This window comes from Telopea speciosissima, chromosome 10 (genome assembly GCF_018873765.1).
Source record: "Telopea speciosissima isolate NSW1024214 ecotype Mountain lineage chromosome 10, Tspe_v1, whole genome shotgun sequence".
In the NCBI taxonomy this organism is placed as follows: Eukaryota; Viridiplantae; Streptophyta; class Magnoliopsida; order Proteales; family Proteaceae; genus Telopea; species Telopea speciosissima.
Genome location: NC_057925.1, coordinates 12,119,333 through 12,139,141, shown reverse-complemented (window position 1 = coordinate 12,139,141; position 19,809 = coordinate 12,119,333). Strand labels below are relative to the sequence as shown.

Genomic DNA, 19,809 nt, shown 5'->3' with positions numbered 1-19,809 from the left:
CCTTAAAAAACCTTGACCATTTGAAAAACCGAAAAGAGAAGCCCTTAACAACAACATATTCTTTAAGCCAAACTTTAATGAAATCCTCCCTCTTAAGAAATCTCAAGAGAAGATGTCTGGAATCCAAGGAGGAGATCAGAACATCGTTTGAGAGGTGGAAGATGGCCTGGAGTGATCTTTTAAAATAAAAAATCGTTGGCCTACCATACAAGCATTTAGCCACCAACGCCAATTGAAACGTATTGACCAATATAGTCGTTCCTATTCTAGGATCACTATATTGGTCTTCTACTCACACTCTATCACGTCTTCTTCATGTTGCACAGTCCCATGTGATAATGGATTCTTCTATTATCGCATGTGATACATTCAAGATTCACCGGATCAATCAGCAGCCACCACGTGTCACAGGATGACCCGCTCCAGAACCAAGGAGAACGAACCTGGGGTCCCACCCGGGCTCGGCCAGCACCCAGGCGGGGCCTCACCCAGGTGCGGCCTCTCACCCAGGCGGGCCTGCACCCAGGCGCGGCATCGTGGACGCGGACGTGATGTACACGGACACCGGGGCCACTCGTCTATGACCCAATCGTGTCACTGTAGATTCTTGTCACCACCAGGACTCTAGGCCACCGCTTAGAAGTCACATCACCCAAACGGATTCAAGCACCAATAACGTTATCACCACACGCGGGTATCTATCCAACAAGGATCTTGATACCACCAGGACACTCCCTCCCGCAGGGAGATGGCCAATCAGGATAGAGCCCCGTTACCCAAGGCCTCTATCCACTCAACAGCACAATCGCCATCAAACTGGGACTCTCTACACCGCCATACACTACTATAAAAGACAAGGTACACAACCCCATAGAGGGAGATCAAAACTCATATTGAATAATCACTATTCATCTGTTTGCTCAGGAGATCTAACTTTGGCATCGGAGAGCCTCAGGCCGGAACCACACCGATTCTCTCTCGTGACCCCTTGGTCCACTTGCAGGTGACGGCACTTGCAGGACCGCTCGACGATTTCTTGACGCAACAGCATGTGAGACCTACTCTAAATCCAACTCTTTGTATTATAAATATACTTACTGTAATCGGTTCTATTTGAATCAATGAAATACAATCACCTATTATAATAAAACGGCTCTTCAGATTTTGCTATCTGATCCTCTGTGAAGAAAACCGCAGGGTTACCCATGTACAGCGATGGGGTCTTCACCGAGACCACCGGAGCGATAGGGCAGACCCGTTGGAGGTTACCACTGCAAAGGAATGCAGAGCAGGAGCCGCTGCCCGTGGCGCGAGGTCTGGGGGGCGACCCTCCCTTACGGCAAGGGGCTCCGCCATGGAGCTCTAATCGCGTTTTCTGGAATTTATTCGCTACAAGAAGGCGCTTCCGAGCAAGCACAAGTGATTTCATTTCATTTTGTTTCTATGTTTTTGTGTTCTTCAATTTTCATTTGAATTGGCTTCTGGTATTATTTGATTTCAGTTTTTTAATAAACAAAGGACTTAGCTGCTGCTTATTTGAAAATCTATTAACACTTTGAAAGTATCAGATCTGGAGATGTAGTACGTGTTGTGCTAGCACACCGATCTGCATTGAAGAGGATATCCATGTTATTAGTTGCGGTTATGAAGAAGACAAAATAGAATGGGGGAAAAGAGGTAGTAGGTAAGCAATGTACACTAGGGTAAAAATGTAGAAGATTAAGAATCTTAATTATGAGCCTTCATATGAAGAAAATTAAGTTTATTATGAATTTAATCCATCCTTATAAGTTCTATTTTATTTTTAAATGACTATCCACTTGAATTTTAACGCTGAAAAATATAAAAAGACCAAAAAAATATGTATATATAGTATGAAAAAAGAACTCTAGGTCTGATTCTTAACAAATGATTAGAAACATTACATCTATTTTGTTGAATGAAGTCACATGTGAAAAAGTGGCCTCCACCAAATTCAATTATGCAGCTGTCATCATGTGTTTGCAGGTTTTGCACCCCAATATTGAGCAAAGTATTGGGGCCACTGGGCAAACCCAGCCCAATATCACAGGTTCATCAATGGGTGTTAAGCAAGCCCACAATGACCGAGTCTCTTCCGCGTGCCGATTCCTTTTGTTGATGATTTCATTTCTATAAATTAACAATCAAACAACAACAACTTACAGTACCCAACCATGGCCTACTCTACAACAACCAACACCCTTTCTTCTCGCACTCCATTGTTATCCTTCTTCCCAAACGTTGTTGTAGTGTTTCTTTGCCTTTTAAGCTTCTTCATTTCCTCTGCGTTTGGTAGTAGCTCAAGGGTCGTCGTCTCTGATCAGTTGTCAAGTGAAGCAGAAGCTCTTCTCAAATGGAAAGCCAGCCTTTAGAGCTACTCTGTTGCTGCTCTCCATTCTTGGAAGGTTACCACATCACCATCTCATCCCAACGCCACCATCACTTCATCATCATCAGCAATCCCACCATGCAAGTGGTTTGGTATAACTTGCAACAACGCCGGAAGTAGTGTGGTTGCGATTAGTCTTCCCAAAGTGGAGTTGAAAGGTACGCTTGATAACTTGACCTTCTCTTCCTTTCCCAATCTTATTCGTCTCAATCTCAGCTTCAATGAACTCACAGGAACCATACCCAAGCATGTTGGTAGTCTCTCCAAACTCACCCACCTCGATCTCTCCTATAATACTCTTTCCAGAATTCTGCCTCGCTCCCTTGAGCAATTTAAGCAATCTTGGCTTTCTATACCTCCGTCACAATGAACTCAATGGTCAAATACCTTCAGAAATTAGAGATATGGAAAATCTGATTCGCTTGGACCTAGCTCGAAACAAACTCAACGGTCCAATCCCTCATTCTATGGCTAATTTAACTAAACTAGAGAAGCTCTATTTGTTTGAGAATCAATTATCTGGTCCGGTGCCTTCAGAAATTGGAGGTATGGAAAATCTGATTGACTTGGAGCTATATGGCAACATACTCAATGGTCCAATCCCTCATTCTCTAGCTAATTTAAGTAAACTAGAGTTGCTCTATTTGTATGACAATCAATTATCTAGTCCAGTGCCTTCAGCAATTGGAGATATGGAAAATTTAGTTGACTTGAGACTATCTCTAAACAAACTCAACGGCCCAATCCCCGTTTCTCTTGCTAATTCAAGTAAATTAGAAGTGCTCAATTTATGTGAGAATAAATTATCTGGAAGCTTGCCACAAAAAATATGCCAAGGATCAATTCAATATCTTTCAGTTTTAAACAATAGTCTCATGGGTTCTATTCCAGACTTCAGAAATTGCACAAGTTTAAGAAGAGTTCGACTTGGCATCAACCTATTTGTAGGAAATATAGCTGACAATTTGCTGTGCATCCACATCTTTATTACATTGATATGAGTCACAACAGACTATATGGAGAGCTGTCACCAAATTGGGGGAAATGTGGGAATTTATCAGTGCTAAAGATTTCTGGAAATAATATTAGTGGGAAGATACCACCTGAGATTGGTCAGTTAACTCAACTTGGAGTACTTGACCTTTCTTTCAACAAACTTGCTGGAGAGATACCAAAGGAATTTGGTCGCTTATCGTCTTTGATCGACTTGAATTTAACAGACAACCAGATTTCAGGGTATATACCACTTGAAATTGGCAAACTAATTAATTTAGAGCATCTAGACCTCTCAGCAAATAGGCTAATTGGATCAATCCCAACACAGCTTTGTCAATGCACCAAACTGTTGTTATTAAATGTGAGCAGGAATTCATTGAATGGAAACGTTCCATCTCAAATTGGCAATCTAGTATCCCTACAAGTTGAATTGGACCTTAGTCATAACTTAATCAGTGGATTGATACCACCCCAGCTTGCAAAGTTGATGATGTTGGAAATTTTAAATCTATCCCACAATATGATCACAGGCATGATACCCCTTTCTCTCGAAGAGATGGTTAGCTTAGTATCTCTTGATTTGTCCTATAATGAGTTGGAGGGTGTAGTTCCTAACAATAGGGTTTTCAAAAATGCTTCACCTCAAGCATTTAGAAACAATAAAGGGTTATGTGGTGAACTTCAAGGTCTACTTCCCTGCAATCAATCTCGTCCACGGAAGGGATCGGAAAAAAATGGACACAAACTCATCATATCCATCATTGCTTCTTTAATAGGAACTGTGTTCTTTGCATTTGCAATTATCAGTGTCGTCTTCCTCTTGGGAGAAAAAGTGAAAAGGAAATGTAGAACCGACCAGAAGAAATCATGGCAACATATTTTCAATATGGAATTTCGATGGCAAAATTGCTTATGAGGACGTTATTCAAGCAACAGAGGATTTTGATTCCAAATATTGCATTGGAACTGGAACTTATGGAAATGTTTACAAAGCAACGCTACGTACTGGCCATGTAGTAGCCTTGAAGAAGTTCCATCCAGTAGAAGGTGATGCAATAGTTAATGAGGAAAGCTTTGGGAATGAGATACGTGTGTTAACAGAAATAAGGCATCGACACATTGTCAAACTTTATGGATTTTGCTCTCATCCACGGTGCATGTTTCTTGTTTATGAGTACATGGAAAAGGGAAGCTTAGAACGTTTCTTGAGTAATCAGGCAGAGGCTGTGGAGTTCGATTGGCTGAAAAGAATAAATGTCATCAAAAGTGTGGCCAATGCTTTGTCTTACGTGCATCATGACTGTGTTCCACCAATAATTCATCGGGATATTTCAAGCAAAAATATATTGCTGGACTTGGAACTTGAGGCTCGCTTATCTGATTTTGGCATTGCAAGACTTTTAAAGCAAGACTCACCTAATTGGACGTCACCTAAAGGAACTCATGGATATATTGCTCCAGGTATTTAAATTTCTCACTGCAAATAAATATTTTTTTATAGTTATAATTTGAAGGTTTCTTTATTTTCGTTTCAATATTTAAGGTCTAGGATTTTTGCTGAATTTGACCATTGAAGTATTTGTCATCTTAGTATTGAAAAATGAAAAGTTAAAGTGTTTGTATCTCATACATTTGAGTCCAAGTGAGAACAATTCTTATAGTTTGGAAAATATCTTATTAGAACTTTGAAAGATTTAGTACACAATCATCAAAACTTTGACTAAAAAATGTATTTTAGTTTCTTTCAATTACAATCATTTTAGAATAATAGGATGACTGTTGCCATGTCCTATTGTTATGATTTTTATATGTTACATAATAAATTCTTAAATTTTCCATCAGTAAATACCCTTGAGATTCTTTTTAGCTTAAGCTAATGCATTATATAGATTATGATGTGAAAATATTTTATTTAATTGAGTAATTCAAAAAGAAAATTAAAGGATACCCTTTAATTTCATGGTATTCGTAATAAACCAAGCAAAAACCTTTTGCAAACTAAAGGAATATTAGAAGTAAGAAAAGGGAGAAAACAAAATAGAACAATAAAATTACCCATTTGGAGTGAAAAAGAAACCCTACTATATTTCGTATGTAAGCTATCCAATTATATTTTTCTAATAAATTGTTTACTTTTTCCAAATTCTTATACAGAAAATAGGTAGCCCTAGCATTACTGTAGGTTTCTATTGAATTAGAAACAAGTTACAATAGCTACAATTCTTTTTTGACTGCCCAAAGCTTTAGGAGTCTAGGCCAACCCTACAAATTTTTTTTAATCAAGTCAAGATCTTAAAGTACATTTGGGGAGGGGTGGAGCGCTACATCCATTCCTCTCATCAATCACAAAATAAACCTTAGGCCACCCTTTTGAATTTATTTAACGAAGGCCAAAAAATGAATATACATTTGGTGAGGGGCATCGAGGGGCACATACAACTCTATCCTCAAACATAAAACAACCCTTGTATTTATGTTGTTTTTTTTTTCCTTGTAAGGAGGGGGGGAGGGGAGAGGGGGTGTTTATGGGTAAAGTGATCAAACCGACTATTGGATGGGTGGTTGAATCCTTGGAAATCTCTAATTTGTGGTCCCATCTCTACTTCCAACATGCATGTATTGTTTAGTTTGAATTTTCTACCATTAAACCAAGCTTCTCAAAATTGATATATCAATTTTTTATAGAAAAAGTATCCATTTACTACACTTTATATTTGACGGGGTAAACATATATGGGCTAAACTTACCATAGGAATAGACATTGATATAGATAACATATCCACAATAGGTTCGTGGCTTGTATACAGAACTGTACTTTGACATATGACAAATTTATCTGCTGATGTGAGTAGCATGTAAACAATGTTTTATCTATGCAAAACATGTATAGATAGGATGCTATTGTCAAAAGCCACAATACTCACAAGTAATGAAGGAATACTGGGCACAAGTTTCCTCCAAAGCCATAGAGAGGAGAATTTGTCCATGAGCCACCCATTTTTAGCTACGTAACCTATTGGATGGGACCTAAATTTTATGTAGAGGTAAACCCCAAGGTCCCTTGTTCAAATGTGAAGTTTGGCCTTACAGAGCTTACCCATTGGCAAAATGAAGCATTAAAAGATTCATGGTTATAGAGAAGGCTCATGGACTACTAAAAGGTGCACGGACAGAGAGTAAATAACTGAATTTGAGTTTTAAAATTGATACCTAATGAGTCCAGACCTTGCTCTGCCATATCTGTCATTTAAAATATATTGTAGTTTATCGTTTCTATTTTAAGACACTTGTTTGTTTTGCTATTTATACATTTCCACTAAATCCCTTTCTTTCTTCCTTTGCAGAGCTTGCTTACACCATGGTTTTAACTGATAAGTGTGATGTATATAGTTTTGGAGTAGTGACATTAGAAACAATTATGGGAAGGCATCCAAGGGAGCTCATTTCATCTTTAACGTCATTAGTTGGTCAAAAGATACTATTAAGGGACATGTTAGACTCATGCCTCAGCTTTCCATCAGATCAAAAGGTTGCCAAGGATGTTATTTCTGTTATGAGAATAGCACTTGCATGCTTACGAAGTCACCCACAATCCCGCCCAACTATGCATCAAGTATCAAAAGAGCTGCTTGTTCTCTGACCGTCATTTGTGGATCATTTTCATACAATCACTATAGGTGACCTAAATGATATTGAAGTACAATAATTGTGATCGACGTTTCATTTCACCAACAGGGGACTAAGGCAATTCATTTGAGACTGCACTCAAAATTAAGCAATAGTTCTCAAGGTCAGCCTTTCGTTAATTGCATGATTTTCAATCTAGTTTCCCAAAGTATATCAGCCTTTTGGTATTTTGATAGGAAAGGCATGGCTGAAGTTCTCACTATAGACCACAAAGTTGGTCTTTATTTCTTTGGAGGTGATTCTTGTTTGAGAAAAAATTGTAATTATGATTTCTTTATTTAAATATGTACGTTTAGCATTGTAGTATCTGAAAATACCACCAGCGCCTGCCCTCCCTTGATTCCTTGAATACGAAATGTATCCTTCATTTATCATCTGTTGCGGAATTGAATTTTTTTGATATACCTTTAGTCGGGGTGATTTGATGTTTAATCTCTTATTTAATCTTTCAACAATTTTTATTTATGAATTTAATCAATCCTTGTAAGTTGTTTTTCATTTCTTTACCTCAATAAGGCCCAACATGTCAGTCTTGACTGAAATAGATTTTGGTCTATTTCTCTATTAATCGAAATAGACAAAAAATAGGGTGTAAACAAGAGGTGGACCCAAGATTCAGTGGGGTCTTAATTAAAGTATCTTTATAAATCTCAAGCACTAAGAAAATTAAGCTAAAGTTGGACAAGGATTTAGAAAATGGAAATGTTTGTCATGAATCTCGTGTGAGAGCCTAGTCAAAGTGCCTTTATGAATTGTAGGAATAAAATATCCTGGGCCGCAAGTATAAGACTAGAAATACAATAAATAAATATTAAATACAAGACCTATCTGATTGGCATGACAGATTGTATCGCACCACGTCAACAATACAAGTCCTCTTGTATAACCCGAACAATAAATGGTAGAGTTGAGTTGCATCAAACGATGCTCTCCTTAAGGTTTTTAGATGTCCGAATTCTGCAATCCGGGTTGACCATGCATCTATACCCCCCAAATAAAACAACTCTCTAATCACGTAGGTTGCAGTTCCAAATGTGATTACAAAGGGCGTCCAAAGTCTATATTCACTAACTCATCGACACTGACCAACTACGGTGGAAAAGAAAACATATACTTAAAATTGCTTCTAAAGATGTTTCCAAAAACAATTGTTAGAGAATGAGCAAGACCTCCTCTCTTTATATATGAGAGGAAAAGACACCACTAAGGGGTATCTCCAAGAGATATGTCCCAACTCATGTCTTTTCTCATAAGGCTTGTTTGTTAGCCACTTAAACAAGTCTTTCAATAAGCACCTATTAACTATTTAGGTGTCTATTAGGCAAGAACTCAACCCTCCAACAAAACCACATTTCGAATCTTTAATTTTAAAAACAATTAAAAATCCAACATGAATGACAAACAGTAGTAAAGTTAATCAAGTTGGAGAATGATTTAAGAAAAGTTAGAAGGATGTATATATATTTTTTTTTTGAGAGGGGGTTGGTTAAGACAAGAAAATATTTTGAGAACTACTAAAAGTGTCTTTTTTTAGTGAGAAGTGCTACGAAAAGTTAACCATGACATAGAAATTCATCATGAGTCTAGTTCTATCACCATCAACAATGTTTTCAAGATTAATTTTTTAATTGGGAAGTGGGGGGAGGGGTGCTAGGCATTTTTCAGTCCCAGACTTGTTTTCTCAAAAGCCCAAAAACTTTAGAATGGGTGACCTTGCCATATGTCTTGGAAGTAATTTTAGAATGGTAATAAAGTGGTCATCATGTGAATTAAATAGGAAAACGGCCGGTTCGGTTTTATGTTATTAGTGACTATTAGAGTGAATAATATTCCTTGATTTCATTCACTCAAAGAAAGTACAATATACAGATTACAAAGACTACATTCCTAGCTTAGTTTAAACTAGGTAAGATATTTCTTAGGATCACATAAAATATTTTTTTTGGGTGAATATCACATAAAATATTGACTTTACAAGTATATGAGGATCTCAATTCAATGTGCTAAATGAAGAAGGTTTATTATCACATGTAATAATAAACCGAGAAAGGAAACTCGACTATGGTTTCTCTCAATACACCCCCTCAAGGTGGAGAATCGGGCACCCGAATCTTCAGCTTGTCCCACAAAAAATAAAACCGCGCCGAAGCAAGAGGCTTAGTCAATCTATTGGCGAGTTGATCATGTGTAGAGTTACTGGATCTGGAGCTACTTCTTGGACACACGATCCCGAACAAAATGAAAATCAATTTCGACATGCTTTGTGTGTGCATGAAACCCTGGATTTGCCGAGAGGTAGGTGTCGCCAATATTATCATACCAGAGTATTGGGGGCGTGCCAGGGGATACCCAAGTTTGCCTAGTAATGATTCCAACCAAATTAAATCGGCCGAAGCATCAGCCAGGGATTTATACTCAGCCTCTATAGAGGAACGGACAATAGTCTGTTGCTTCTAGGAGATCCAGGAGATCAGATTTGCACCAAGAAAAATTGCGAAACCACTTGTGGGTTTGCGATCAGTGCTGTCACCTACCCAGTCGGCATCAGAGAATGCTTGAAGAGAACGAGAAGTAGAATGCTCAATAGGTAGCCCAAAATTCCTGGTACTTTTCAAATACCGAAGAATGCATTTTACAAGTTGCCAATGATCTTCTACAGGGGCATGCATAAATTGGCATGCTCTATTGATGGAGAAAGTGTCATCTAGGCGAGTAAGGGTGACATATTGCAGGGCTCCTACAACAAAGCGATACTTGGTAGGGTTGGACATTGACGCACCCCCTGAATCTGAAGGCTTAAAAGTGGCAGCCGTGGGAGTCTTCACAGTCTTGCAATCGACCATACCAATGTGTTGCAATAATTCCAAAATGTAACAAGACTGAGAAAGAATAATTCCACGAGAATGCTTGACAACTTCTATGCCCACGAAAAAATGCAGGTTGCCAAGATCTTTAATAGAAAATTCCTTGGATAGCTGCTACATAGGAGAAGTGACCATGCTAGAATCTCTGCCAGTCATCAAAATATCAACATAAACAAGAATATAGCACACATGAGGCCCAATGCGACGAATAAACAACGAAGTGTCTGTCTTTGAACCAGAAAAACCAAGGTGAAGAAGAAACTCTGAGAGACGAGAAAACCAAGCATGAGGAGCCTGTTTAAGACCATAGAGGGACCGATTTAATTTACAGACATAGTGTGGTTGAGAATTGTCAACAAATCCCGGAGGTTGAGACATAAAAACCTCTTCATGAAGCAAACCATGGAGGACTGCATTATGAACATCAAGTTGTCGCACCGGCTAGCCCTAGGAGAGCAATAGAAAGAACACACTGTATAGTAGTGGGTTTAATAACATGCAGGACAGAAGGTCTCAACATAGTCAATCCCATGTTGCTGGTGGAAGCCTTTCGCAACCAAACGCACTTTGTAGCACTCAAGAGAACCATCGGCCTTTCTTTTGATCCGATATACCCACTTGCAGCCAATAATGTTCATGTTGGGTGTCTGTGGCACAAAAGTCCAGGTACCATTCCAAATCAGGGCATTAAACTCATCTGCCATTGCAACCCGCCATTCTGGTAACTTATTTGCCTGTGTAAAACATGTAGGTTCAGTAGAAACAGTAATTTTAAGGGCATGGGGAACCTGAGGTTTGGACTGAAGCTGCATGGGATGGTGAGTAGCAGGCAGGGGTGGTAGTTGGGCCGTGGCTGGAGAGTAAAGGTCCTGGATGGGGCGTGTCCTAAGTGGTGGAGAGTCAGGAGAGGGGCCAGTCAGAGGGACAGTAGGGCTGGTTGTGGGTGTTGGGTTTGGGGTAGGCATAGGGCTTGTTGGCATCAGTGGGGAGGGCTGTAATGGTGAGGCCAAATGCAATGATGGTAAGGGCGCGGGCCGTAGTATAGAGGACTGTTGAAACTGAATAGGGGCTGATGCACAAGGCTATGAGAGACCTAGAGAAGAGGGAGGGGGAGGTCCCAAAATAGAGATTGAGAAGGGGAAAAAACTCTCATCAAACTCGATATGCCGAGCAATTATAATGCAACTAGTAGAGAGATTAAGGCAACGATAGCCCATGTTAGATGGACTGTAACCCAAGAATGCACACAACGATGAGCGATAGTCCATTTTATGCTTATTATAAGGACGTAAATAAGGAAAACAAAGACAACCAAAAACCTTAAGAAAAGTATAATCAGGGAGACGATGAAATACCAATTGAAAGGAGAAACACCAAGGGAGACAATTGAGGGCATTCGGCCGATTAAAAATACTGTCGTTTCAAAGGCAAAATGCCGATACATTTGGGGAATTGACCCATGAGCAAGCAGGGATAAGCCTATTTCAACAATATGGCGATGACGACGCTCAATGGCACCCTGTTGCTCATGAGTGTGGGGGGCAGACGGTCGATGAGAAATACCAATGTTGGAGAAATAAGTAGGTAATGTCCGAAATTCACCTCCCCAATCGGTCTGAACGGATTTAGTTTTGTGTTTAAATAAACGTTCCACAAGAGCTTGAAAATACTTAAACACATTAAATACATCAGATTTACACACAAGAGGATAAAACCAAAGAAAATTTGTATTGTCATCCATAAAAATAACATAAAAATGATGGCCATCAACAGAAGCAGTGGGTGAAGGACCCCAAACATCACTATGAACAAGATCTAAAGGAAATAAACTCTTAGTATGAGTCTCGACCAAAGACAAACGGCTGGCTCTACCCATCTAGAAAGCCTTACAAAGAGAACTAAGACGAGATGAAATAAAAGGTAAATTATTATTATTAAGCATAGTACAGAGTAAATGCTCATGTGGGTGTCCCAGGTGACGATGCCACATATCAAGAGAAGTGCGAACATCATGGTGAACAGACGGAGAAGAATGGGGAGAGTTCATAAAGACCCCCTTTGCTCGGACCGGAGAGAAGAGTGGACTTGGTGATTTGATCCTTCACAAGAAAATGAGACGGGTGAAATTCAAAGAACTTTATTATCACGTGCACATTTCTGAATAGAAAGAAGAGATTTAGACATGGATGGAACATGCAAGACATTATGTAACAAAAAAGAACGAGAAGAAGTAGAAGGGAAAGAAGAAGAACCAATGTGAGAAATAGGGAGTCCCTTACCGTTACCAACATGCAATTGATCCTGACCATTATATTCGTCATATTGAGAAAATGTTTGAATATCAGGAGTGACATGGTGAGAAGCACCAGTGTTACGGTACCATGGTAATGATGAAGTGAGATTTGATGTGGGTAAAATAGGTGGGCTGGGATGACCATAAGGGGAGGTGGGATAACTGGGATAGGTGGGGCAGGTATAATGGGCTGCCAGAGAGTTGGAGGAGGGGAAAGGTTGCGGGTTAGGGTAACCTAAGTGGGATCTATAGTAGCAGCTGTTTGTAGAGTGGTTTGTACGCCTGCAAATCGAGCACCAGAACCGGCAAGGGAACTGATTGACGAAGTCACGACCACCACGGCCCCTCCCACCGCTACCTCCACAGCCACCCCTATTGGGAGAAGGAGAGCCTGGATCACCAGGGGAGGAGGAGTGTTGAACAGTGTTGGCCATGGGAGGGGTACCAGATGGAGCGTCAGAAAGTGTCAACTTCGTCATGGATGTGCCATGAAGAAACTCATGGCTGAGTAGCATTGCATGTAAATCATCATCGGATATAGGATCAGTCTGAGTCAACAAATATACGAAATTCAGTCTTGAGACCACGATAGATGTGGAGATTAAAAATGCTCGGCCGTAGAGAATGACCGGCAACATGAAGTTCGACAGCGATTGATTTTGCTCACTGCAAAAATTGAGACACAGGTTCATTAGGTTTCTATGCTATGTCTTGTAAGGCCATAGTGAGAGACATAATATGGCTTTCAGAAGGAGAAGAAAAGGCCGTAGAGAGAGTCTCCCAGATTTCACGACTGGTTCGCCTGCCAAGAATAAGGGGAAAAACCTCCTCAGAGTGGGAGGCAATAAGAAAGGTCCGAATCAAAGAGTCTTGTCGGTGCCAAGTAGCAGCACCAACAGCCTCGGTTGGGCATGGTATAGTGCCATCAAGATGTCCATACAAGTTTTGACCCTCGGGAAAAGGTTCAACTTGAGTTTGCCAGAAAAAAAAGTTCTTGGAAGTAAGCTGGATAGAGATGTAGTGGTGTGCTTGATTGAAAGATGGAGAAGAAGTAGAGCCCGTGCGGGGGATGGGTTTATCATTATAAAAAATTAAAAAAAAAAAAAAACGTTTTTCGTTACGTTCTCTGAGAGGAACTTTGGTGATAAAGCCTCTAATTACCATATATCCCTTGTCCTACTCTACTTTCGAAGTCAAGAATCAAAGAGTTTTGATTACTTATGCATCAATTTAGACGACCAACTTGTAATGCAATATTGACCTATTTTTCGATTCTTTTATCAATCAAAGTCTTTCAGATATTTTGGGGTTCACACTGGCACATTCCCTTTTTCTTTGGACTCATGAGGTCCTCATGTGGTGATGTCATTCTTTGAATTATCCATTGGTGTAACGTGTAGATTCCTCCCCATCTTGGCATCGTGAAGAACCCTCTCTATTTGGTGAAATAAAAGACTTGATAGGAAATTTGATAAACCCAAACCTATTTTTGATAATTTGATAATTATACCAAAAAATAAAATAAAATAAAACATGTAAAAACTTACAATTGAGTAAATGAAAAATTGGTAGCTCAAATATGGACTATGGGTAAGCATGGCTAATTTCGTCATGTGTGGATATAAAATTTCAAATACTTTTATTATATCATAAAAAAATCATTTTTCAATAAATAAGTAAATAACATGTAATTATGATACTCTAAGGCTGCCATGGCTTCATCCATTATCACTGGACCGGCATAAAGGTCATATTAACTCTACTGACACAATCATAGTTGTTGAAACTGAACCAACTCCAGCAAATGACAAATTATATTGATCATCTCTCAGGTTCTCATTGAATATGAAAAATCATTTTTTTCCCATTTTCTATAACAGAGCTTCATATTCATGAAATGGCAAAAATTAGTACCTATTTAGCTTCAAGGGATATTGAAATCCCGTCCCATAATGCAAATATATGAAACATAAAAATCGAAAAAGAAAATTAGAGGAATTATAGTGTCAAGCTTAGAATATGCAGCAGTGCTTAGCAGGTAGGTGGTATGAACAAAGATGAGAATGGAGGTTCACCACGGTAGAGACTGAGTTCGATTTACCTCCCATGGATTTCAAAAAGCCTATTTGATTATGTAAATCATAAGAAGAAATGACCCAGGTGTGCTTCATCCTTTCAAGCCACTGGATCAACCTCAGCACACGTGGCACATTTTCCTGCCGTGCCAGAAGATGTCCGAGGCACCCCTGCGCCGTAGAGGAGCCTATGGTAAAAATCATGTTTTAATAACCTATCATGATTATACTTCTTGAAATTATAAACTCAGTTTTGACGAATTGGACATTGAAGTAATCATAGTTTGAATCACAAATTCAAAATTGAATATCAAATTTCCCTTAGATTAAGGTTTTAAATTTTGATCCAACTTGGCTAATTTTATTTTACTTGGATATAAACAGAGAGTCATCTTTTACTCGACAAACTCAAACCAAACTGGTCATTTTCTAACCTGGTTTTCACCCCCCAAAAAAAAAAAAAATGGCGAAATTGACATGACTAATGATCAAGTTTTGCTATTTTTTGACTTACATTCGGGTGACTCGCCCGAATCAAAAACCTGAATTTTCAATTATGCTTATTAGTAGTTTTTGGGCATCTCCAACGACATTGAAGAGATATCCTCCCAACTATAGGTACCTTCTCTCTCTCTCTCTCTCTCTCTCTCTCTCTCTTCTCCCAGAGTCCATTAAATTTCATTTGCACTCAAATAGGTCTAACGGGTTCTTTTTGGCGAGGTGGTGTAATATGCTCTTCCCATCTATAATCATATTCCAGTTGTTTAAAGCTTTATCACCGTTTAATTTAAAAGTTTTGACAAGACAGTTTAGTTTGAGATATCAGTATGGCCTCGACCGTATCAATATCGCAAGTCACCAATCCCAATACTGTGTTGATACCGTATTGGTGAAATAGTACAGACAAAGAGTAAAGCAGGAAAAAAAAAAACCCATTTTTTAAAATAAAATTAGGGGTGAACTTGTCTAATACGATTGATCAGTGCCGATACCATATTGATAACGTATCGGTTTTGCAGTTGATCGATACCCAATAAAATACAAGTGACCAATACCCAATCCGATACCATGCACTAAAACCATGATCTTAACCTACTTGACCTTTGTAAGCAAGCAACTCAAAGGGGTTTGGACGAGATACAACACAGAGAGAGAGAGAGAGAGAGATTTATTCAATTCAAGACTACTTATTAGTAGGGATGGATCGACCTCGTCCGTGGCTTGGGGTTGAGTGGGCATCATGTTGCGCTCAACTCCCAAGACACTACGTTGATTCAGTGCTGATCTAATTGTTGGTAGACGAGTTCAATTCCAAATTACAGCTAAAAATTCCACATTGTGCAATAATTTTGAATTTTGAATTGTGCTCATCTACCAGCCATTGGTTCGGCATGAAATTCACGTGGCGGCGTATGAATTTAGCGTAGCACGATTGCAATCTCAACCCTAGACCACACACGAGCTCGATCCACTTACTAGTAGGGGTCCTTTGTTGACTTAGTAGATCCTTTGCTGACTTGTACATATTTTTTGAGAAAATTACTTGGACACCCCCTAGACTATTGCCTGTTTTCTTACTATCTCCTGCATTTTAGCATTTCTTTCAAGTAGGTCATGCCTGTTAGTTTAGTGATGATGTCATTGGTTAAATTTTTTGTAATGCCTAAACTACGCTTGAAGGGTATTGAAGTGATAGATTTACCCCTCTTCTCCTCCTCCTTTTTCTTCTTCGATATTCTCCTTCTTCTTCTTCTTCTTCCTTCAACCCCAGCACCCCTACCCCTACAGCATTGCATCTACAACACAACTGTTCAGTGCCCGTGGAATGAAAAAAAAAATTGAAATAACCCTATTAATTCCATATTTCTAGATACAAAGGCTAGTTCTAGGGTTCCTAGGGATAGATTCAATCTCATTTTAAATTCAAAGACAGAACAGAAATTGGTGGTCAAGAACCCTAAAATCAGTCCTCAAGAAACCTAAAATCAGTCTTCAAAATAGAAATCTCCCCCTTCCCCTCTTCTTCTTCTGTGCGAGCTCTCTCTCCTCCATATCTCTTATTTCTTCTTCTTCTCTTACTTTCTGTTGTCCTTTTCCTTTCTATTTAGTTCTTTAGAAATTGCTTCTGTGTAATAAGTTCTTTGATCACTTCCGTGTTATAAGCTCTGGTCGTCATGCGGTAGAACTCCTCACATACAATTCCAACTGTTCTGAAACTTTGGATAGGAATTCCTCTTTCCTAAGTGCTTGAAATCCCAAGATTATGCTCCTAGAAACCACTGCCCCGTGAGGTTAGAATTAGAAAATCAATCTGCTTGTCAGATTTCCGCCCAACTTTTATCAGCCAAACTTTATCAACATGTTCCCTGAAATCTGGGTTTGCGCTTGGATGATCTTGAAAGGCCGGAGTGTTGCGGTAGCTTTGCCTAGAATTTCAAATTGATTGAGCCTCCAACGAAGGATCCTTGAAAGATCTAGTGTTCTCACCAAATCTGAAGAATAAATTTCATTAACGGCTGAGACTGAAAAAACGAGGGATTTTGTTTAACTTTCATTTAATTCCTCGCAAAACTAAAATTTTAAGTCAAGTTATGGGGGTAGGAGTGGGTTGCAAGAAGAAGAGGAAGAAGAAGGAGGAGGATCATGGAGGATGGTAAGTTGGTCATTTAATTTCATAAGTTTCAGTTGAATTACTCAGAAGGGTAAAATGCACATTTCCATTTAAACAGTAATAGTACGGGTGTCAAGTAATTGTTTGAAAAGTTAAGTATTGTAAGAAAACGGGCTATAATCTAAGGGTTGTCCAAGTAATTTTCTTGTCTTTTTTTCTCGGAGAACAAACTATTTATTACCATTAATGGGTAAAGCTGTTTGTAACCGAGATGGTTACAACTGACTATTGTAACCACTTTTTTATTCTATTCTTACCCTTGAATATATTTTTCTCTCATCTTTTAAGTACATTTTTTTTCGTAATTTCTTTATCCCTCTTTACCCATCTTCCCAGTGTCTGTCTCAGTCTCTGTTTTCCCATCTTCCGCACCTCTTCTTAGCCTCCGTTTCCAGCCCCCTCCTACATCCTCTCTCTCCGAGTTCCTCCGCACCCACTTGGCCAGCATTATGTGAAATGATGGATGATACGTTGAAGTGAATTTTATTGGTGAATCAAATCAAAACCCATCCTCCAGATGAGTTTCAACAAACATCGGTAATTGCAGAAAGTAAATGAAAACCTAAATGATATACAAAAGAGTTTGGAAGTAGTAGAACGATATAGAACTAAGAAAAAACAATTAGGAATAAAAGATGCAAATCATGACAACATGTGCTCCTTCTTAAGGCAGAGAATCTCCCATAATGGGAAGAAAATGTAAACTCCAAATTGGTGCATCAAATCGAAGTTTAACTCCAACAAAGATGAAATATTCAAGAGGATAAATCACAAGTATCTCTTATGCAGTTCAAGTTGCAGAGTTCAAGCGTACGTATTTATGATTCATTACAGGGATGGGGGAAGGAAGTGGGAGAATGGAAAGAGGAGCCGAAGCTGAAGCCCAAAGAGAAGGGAGTGGGAGTAGCGGACCTGGAAATAGGATGCCTGCAATAGAATCAAGAAAAAAAGCCAAGTAGCAGGAGGAGAAAGAAGAAGAAGAAAATCGTACAATGTTGAGAATTTACAATATTAGATGACTTGTTATAGTAATTAAGCACTCTTTGTTTACTTGATACGTTTTTCAAGGGTAAGAATGGAATAAAACAGTGGTTACAATAGTCACTTGTAACTAGGGGTGTAAATGAATAGCCGAAATCCGTTTTTGTATCCGTGTCCATATCCGTTTAGCACTATCCAAATCCATCTGAAAACTAAATGGATGCGGATACGGATAGGCTATAGCTATCCGAAAATCTATATTTACATGTAAATGGATAAAGTATCCGATCCGTATCCATGTCCGTATCCGTTTAGCAATATCCGAATCTATCCGATAGCTAATCGGATGCGGATGCGGATATAGTACTATCCAAGTCGAATCCGATCCGTTTACAGCCCTGTGTAACCTTCTCGGTTACAAACAGTTTTACCCATTTATTAGAAAGGAACTTTATTGACTTGCAGATTCATTTTTCTCATGTAAAAATAGAGAGATATAGCTAGGGCTGTAAACGGATCGGATTTGGCTCGGATAGTGCTATATCCGCATCCACATCCGCATCCGATTAGCTATCGGACGGATTCGGATAGTGCTAAACGGATACAGACACGGATACAGATCAGATATTTTATCCCTTTACATGTAAATATAGCTATTTGGATAGCTATAGCCCATCTGTATCCTCATCCATTTAGCTTTTGGACGGATTCGGATAATGCTAAACAGATACAAACAAGAATATGGAAACGGATTTTGACTATTCATTTACACCCTTAGATATAGCTAGCCTCCAGCGTGTGGAAAAACGAATCCTCTCAAGTGAATCTCTTTTGTTGATTGAGTCAAGAATACATATTAATAAGGACCATTATTGACTTGCAGATGCGTTTTTTCTCACGTAAAAACAGAGAGATATAGCCAGCCTCGAGCGTGTGGAAAAATGAACCTTCCATGTAAATCCCTCTTGTTGATCGAGTCAAGACTACGTACTAATAAAGACCCTTATTCACTTGCAGATGCGTTTTTCTCATGCAAAAAAGAGAGATCCAGAGAGCCTCGAGCGTGTGGAAAACGAATCCTCCCAAGTGAACAATCGTTATCCCTTGTAATTCGCCGCCTCTTTCAATTCTTCCAATTCGTCACATGGAGACGGGAATGACTACCCTACCTCTTACCCGAAAACACTGATCAAGGTGAGGTCCACCCCCCCTTATTAGAGGAATTGGGGATACCCGCGAATTAAAAGTGATAATTATACTTCGGGATGTAGTTCTCTGTTTGGGAGTGCTGGCGTAGGGGAGTGTGGCCTACGCTAGCACTCCCATGTGTCTATCTCTCTCCTCCTTAAAACAAGGGGGCAGAAGTGTCTTTTGATATGGAGAGGAAAGAAATAGACTCATGGGAGTGCTGGTGTAGACAAAAAACTTTTTCCCTTATTCTCCTAGTGAATACCTTTTTTTTTTTTTTTTGGTAAAAAGATTTTCATTCAGATAACGGATATGGATTACACAAGGTTTCAACACACTGTATTAAAAACTAAAGAATAGAATATAGTCTAACTCTCTTACATGTCATTGATAGGACCTTCCGAACTAAGAAATGGTTAAAACCAGTTGCGTGACCGATGTCACGAAGAGACTTTTAGGAAAAATAAGACTACAAAAGTGAGTTAGCGTTCTTTCACAAAATATATCAACAGAGACAAAAACGTATGTAATAAGTAGTAGTCCAAACTCCTTTTCATTAATAACCGTTGGATTGAGATTACTTTATTCTCATGTTCCTTCATGGGACCAACTAGAAGTTTTTCCACAATAAGCGACCGATAAGG

At 39.1% G+C, this 19,809-nt stretch overlaps 2 protein-coding genes across 2 annotated transcripts; both read left to right on the top strand.

Moving 5' to 3' along the window:
• Nucleotides 1–2,814: 2,814 nt before the first annotated feature.
• Nucleotides 2,815–3,411, top strand: LOC122643262 (MDIS1-interacting receptor like kinase 2-like). The gene has a single exon (XM_043836902.1). It carries the CDS (start codon nt 2,815–2,817, stop codon nt 3,409–3,411), a length of 597 nt encoding a protein of 198 aa, XP_043692837.1.
• Nucleotides 3,408–7,237, top strand: LOC122643261 (MDIS1-interacting receptor like kinase 2-like). Its single transcript, XM_043836901.1, has 3 exons — nt 3,408–4,092; nt 4,247–4,867; nt 6,751–7,237. The coding sequence occupies exons 1-3, from the start codon at nt 3,408–3,410 to the stop codon at nt 7,044–7,046; spliced, it is 1,602 nt and encodes a 533-aa protein (XP_043692836.1). The 3' UTR covers nt 7,047–7,237.
• Nucleotides 7,238–19,809: the final 12,572 nt, after the last annotated feature.

What these genes read in the sequence shown, in the direction of transcription:
- LOC122643261 (XM_043836901.1), top strand. Translation starts at nt 3,408, where the DNA reads ATGAGTCACAACAGACTATATGGAGAGCTGTCACCAAATTGGGGGAAA. An exon ending in GTTATGTGGTGAACTTCAAG is followed by an intron (nt 4,093 to 4,246) that starts GTCTACTTCCCT and finishes AAAAGTGAAAAG; the next exon opens with GAAATGTAGAACCGACCAGA. An exon ending in TCATGGATATATTGCTCCAG is followed by an intron (nt 4,868 to 6,750) that starts GTATTTAAATTT and finishes CTTCCTTTGCAG; the next exon opens with AGCTTGCTTACACCATGGTT.
- LOC122643262 (XM_043836902.1), top strand. Translation starts at nt 2,815, where the DNA reads ATGGAAAATCTGATTCGCTTGGACCTAGCTCGAAACAAACTCAACGGT.